This window comes from Gekko japonicus, unplaced genomic scaffold (genome assembly GCF_001447785.1).
Source record: "Gekko japonicus isolate JY-2015 unplaced genomic scaffold, Gekko_japonicus_V1.1 scaffold167, whole genome shotgun sequence".
Taxonomy (NCBI): domain Eukaryota; kingdom Metazoa; phylum Chordata; class Lepidosauria; order Squamata; family Gekkonidae; genus Gekko; species Gekko japonicus.
This window is the reverse complement of record NW_015164670.1, coordinates 1,600,289-1,604,904: the sequence shown is the minus strand read 5'-3', so window position 1 is coordinate 1,604,904 and position 4,616 is coordinate 1,600,289. Positions and strand designations below refer to the sequence as shown.

Here is a 4,616-nt window from a genome sequence, read left to right as displayed (position 1 = left end):
TTCTTCTTCTTCTTCTTCTTCTTCTTCTTCTTCTTCTTCTTCTTCTTCTTCTTCTTCTTCTTCTTCTTCTTCTTCTTCTTCTTCTTCTTCTTCTTCTGTATCAAAGAAACACCTACATTTATTGAGCTTCTGAATTGCCCAGTCCCCGAGAACACAACAAGCTAAAAACATACAAAATGTACAGATTAAAACTGGCAGATCAGTTATTCCCAATCTGATCATCTCCAGGTGGCACCCATAATTTAATCTCAGACCTACTCTGGACTGTTCTTCTGTCCCGCGGGTAGGTTGAGGAGGGGGTCAAAGAGGGAAGGATGGAAGAAAAGAGGAGGGAGCCAGCTAAGATGGAAGAACCCTCGCTGCCCTCCACCGAAAGAACATCCGCTGCCTGACGGGCCCTGCGGAAGGGCATGACGTCCTGCGGGGCCCTGCTGGGAGTTGGCGGGGAGTTCCCCCAGGTCGGAGCCAGAGCCGAGAAAGCCCCGTCTCTGGCCGAGGACAGCCGGGTGTCTTTGGGGCCAGATCCAAAAAGGAGTCGGAGACGCAAGGGTTTATTTCACCTTCTCGTGGCACTCGATGGCCCGTCTGTCTCTTCCAATGCAATGTTACCTCTAAGCTGTGGAGTCTTGTGAGCAAAAATTCCGCTTTGTGAGCTCCTGGCATTAAAGTTGTGAGCCAGCCATTCGGCTGCTGCATAAACCAGTTTGCTCTGGAGCCCTCCTTCCTGGGCTAAGACAGAAATGGGTGAGCCAGAGAATGGGTGAGCCAGAGGCTAAAAAACTGTGAGCTAGCTCACACTAACTCACCTTAGAGGGAGCACGGGTTCCGACTCTGACAATCTTACGCAGGACCTTTCCCTCTGGAGGTTCGTCCTCAGCACCTCTGCCTGTAGTTTCCACAAGGGAACCGAGATCCAAGTTGCGCATGTGGTTTAACCACCGCACAACGTCTGAGCTGGGCAGGCCGAGCATTAATTACTCCATTGTTGGCTCTAATGTGACTCACCTCCCGCTGGGTATCTTCCCGCCCTCCCTGGGCCTCGAAATCCTTTTGATCTCAGCCCCGTCCTTACAGGAATCCCGACGTAGAACGCATGAATCATCCTCAGCCGCGGCAGGGTCCGCTCCGCACATGTGTGGGGATGTTTTGATGTCGGACCCCACCTCCCCTCCCCTCCCACATACGCACACGCAGCAGGGACCATGCTTCTCTGCTTTGAAGTCGCCCAGCGCCCTTCCCGGGCGGCACAGGGGTGACGCCTCTGCCGTGGGCACAGGCGTGACAGACGTGGGACGAGGCAGCTCAGCACGCGGCTTCCTGGTTTTTGCAGTGGACCACGCCGTCGAGCAGGCCCACCAAGGGGTCTTCTTCAACCAGGGTCAGTGCTGCACGGCCGGCTCGCGGGTCTACGTGGAGGAGCCCATCTACGAGGAGTTTGTCCGGAGGAGCGTCGAGCGGGCCAAGAGGAGAGCGGTGGGGAGCCCTTTCGATCCAGCCACGGAGCAAGGCCCACAGGTACGAGAGGGGGCCGAGGGGGCGGGCCTTTCTGCTGCACAGGAGGATTCCTGGTCGCCAACTGCCCTGGAGGGGCCGTGGCTCAGGGGCAGAGCCTCTGCTCGGCATGCAGAGGGTCCCAGGTTCAATCCACAACATCTCCACTTAGAAAGGACCAAGCAGGAGGGGATGGGAAAGACCTCCGCCTGAGGCCCCGGAGAGCTGTAAACAGGGGCTGTGGCTCAGTGGCAGAGCCTCTGCTTGGCATGCAGAAGGTCCCAGGTTCAATCCCCGGCATCTCCACTTAAAAAGGACCAGGCAGGAGGTGAGGTGAAAGACCTCCGCCTGAAACCCTGGAGAGCTGTAAATAGGGCCTGTGGCTCAGTGGCAGAGTACCTGCTTGGCATGCAGAAGGTCCCAGGTTCAATCCCTGGCAGTGTCTCCAGTTAAAAAGGACCAGGCAGCAGGTGATGGGAAAGACCCCTGGTTGAGACCCTGGAGAGCTGTAAAGAGGGACTGTGGCTCAGGGGCAGAGCCTCTGCTTGGCATGCAGAAGGTCCCAGGTTCAATCCCCGGCGTCTCCAGTTTTAAAAGGACCAGGCAGGAGGTGATGGGAAAGACCCTCTGCCTGAGAGCCTGGAGAGTCACTGCCAGTCTGAGTAGACAATACTGACTTTGGTGGACCAGGGGCCTGACTCAGTGGAAGGCAGCTTTGTTTATCGTAGGTGTGGGGTCGTGGCATGCAGGAGGTCCCAGGTTCAGTCCCCGATGGCATCTCCGATTGAGAAAGGACCAGGCAGTGGGTGGTGGGAAAGACCCCTGCCTGAGACCCTGGAGAGCCGTTGTCAGCCTGAGTAGGCAATCCTGACCCTGATGGACCGTGGGGGTGGGGGGAGACTGATTCAGCGTAGGGCAGCCTCTGGTGTGTCCGCGTGAGCTGTTTGGCAGCCTTCCGCACATCCGTTTCCACGAGTTGTTCACCCGGGAGGAGCCGTGGATTCCCGTCCTTGGGGGTGCCGAAGGCCAGAGGAGAGCGTCCACTGGCGCGTTTCTTTGGTGTCCCCCCACTGGAGTGGAATTCCCCCGGGAGCCCCGGGAGGAACCTGAAGCGGGGTCTTTCTCCCCCTCCCCCTCCAGATCGACAAGAAGCAATACAACAAGATCCTGGAGCTGATCCAGAGCGGCATCACCGAGGGTGCCCGGCTGGAGTGCGGCGGCAAAGGCCTGGGCCGGAAGGGCTTCTTCATTGAGCCCACCGTCTTCTCCGACGTGACCGACGACATGCGCATCGCCAAGGAAGAGGTGGGCGCCTGCAGGCCTGGCGAGACCCTGGAGCGTTGCCCTTTCATCCCAAGCAAACGTATTGCCCAGATCCACACAGTGGCAGTGGCAGTGGCAGGCCCATAGCTACAGTGGGGACACGTTGGGGCCCTGCCCCCTTAACTAAAAGCCCCGCTCCACAGACGGCCATGCCAGGAGCCTTGTTTCTGAGGAGAGACCACTACTGCCTGGTGCTGGGGCCAGGGTGAGAGTGCCGCGGCTTCCCCCTCCCTCCCACTGTGGAATTGGGGGGGGGGGCATCGCGCGACCTAGGAAAAGACCGCTCGGGAGGCATTCAAATGCCCTTCCAGTTCCCCTTCACAGGGCAAGGAGGATGCTGGAGGCGTACTGAAGTGCCCTTCTAGGCTTCCTTCCCCCTGTGGAAGGGAACTCGGAAGTCCTTCAGATGCCCTCTGGAGGCAGCAGTGGGATTCCCTCTGGGCTGTTTTATCTTCGGAACTGACACGCTCTCGCTGCCCCGTCCCGTCCCTTAAAAGGAAGGGCAAGAGACAGGCCCGGAGCCTCCCCCTTCCCAGACAGGCATCCGGAGTAATTTAAGTGTGACTCAACTGCCCCCCAACAAAAAGACCCTAGCTATGGCCCTGCACATCAGACTCTTTGTCCTGGACAGCCATGTGTGAGCGGGAGGCTAGGAGAGGAGGCCACAGAGGGATCCCAGGGGTGCTGTGCAGAGGCAGAGAAGGGCAGCCCCCCTCGGCTGGTCTCCTGCCTTCATCTGGGTGGCCCCCGGACGTTTTCCATTACAGCCAGGTGACGATGGAGGAAATCCTCACCGATGTGTTGCCCATATCTGAGTGGGGTGTGTGGGGATGGGCAGCGGTGAGAGAGATGAAATCGGGACATGCTCAGAGGCACAGTCTTCTTTCAGTTTGGTGTCATGGTTAGGAGCGCGGACTCTAATCTGGGAGAACCGGGTTTGATTCCCCACTCCTCCTCCACATGCAGCAGCTGCTGGATGACCTTGGGCAAGCCGTAGTTCTCTCAGAGCTGTTCTCTCAGGAGCAGTCCTCGAAAGAGCTCTCTCAGCCCCACCCACCTCACCGGGTGTCCATTGTGGGGAGGGGAGCTCTCTCAGCCCCTCCTCCTCCACATAAGAAAATAAGAGATGCCAATGTTGGATCAGGCCAAAGGCCCATCCAGTCCAACACTCTGGGTCACACAGTGGCCAGAAATACCAGTGCCATCAGGAGGTCCACCACTGGGGCCAGGACATTAGAAGCCCTCCCACTGTTGACCCCCCCCAAGCACCAAGATGACAGAGCATCACTTGCCCCAGAGTCCCTATCTATACCTTGTGGCTAATAGCCACTGATGGACCTCTGCTCCATATGCTTATCTAATTCCCTTTTGAAGCCGTCCATGCTTGTAGCCGCCACCACTTCCTGTGGCAGTGAATTCCAAGTGTTAATCACTCTTTGGGTGAAGAAGTACTTCCTTTTATCCGTTCTAACCCGACCGCTCAGCAATTTTATGGAGTGCCCACGAGTTCTTGTATTGTGAGAAAGGGAGAAAAGTACCTCTTTCTCTACCTGCTCTTTCCCATGCATAATCTTATAAACCTCAATCATGTCACCCCTCAGTCGTTGTTTCTCCAAGCTAAAGAGCCCTAAGCGCCTTAACCTTTCCTCATAGGGAAAGTGTTCCAACCCTTTTATCATTCGAGTTGCCCTTTTCTGCACTTTTTCCAAAGCTATAATATCCTTTTTAAGGTGTGGAGAGCCAGTCTGGTGTAGTGGTTAAGTGTGCGGACTCTAATCTGGGAGAACCAGGTTTGATTCCCC

General features: G+C 56.8%; 1 protein-coding gene across 1 annotated transcript in view; it reads left to right on the top strand.

Annotated features, from left to right (window-relative positions):
- The window catches only part of ALDH1A2 (aldehyde dehydrogenase 1 family member A2), a 63,661-nt gene that overhangs the window by 55,654 nt on the left and 3,391 nt on the right, over nt 1-4,616 (top strand). Inside the window, exons 9-10 of the mRNA XM_015409164.1 lie at nt 1,331-1,515; nt 2,632-2,854. Of these exons, the coding sequence (XP_015264650.1) occupies nt 1,331-1,515; nt 2,632-2,854 (408 nt within the window). The remainder of the gene's footprint in view (nt 1-1,330; nt 1,516-2,631; nt 2,855-4,616) is intronic.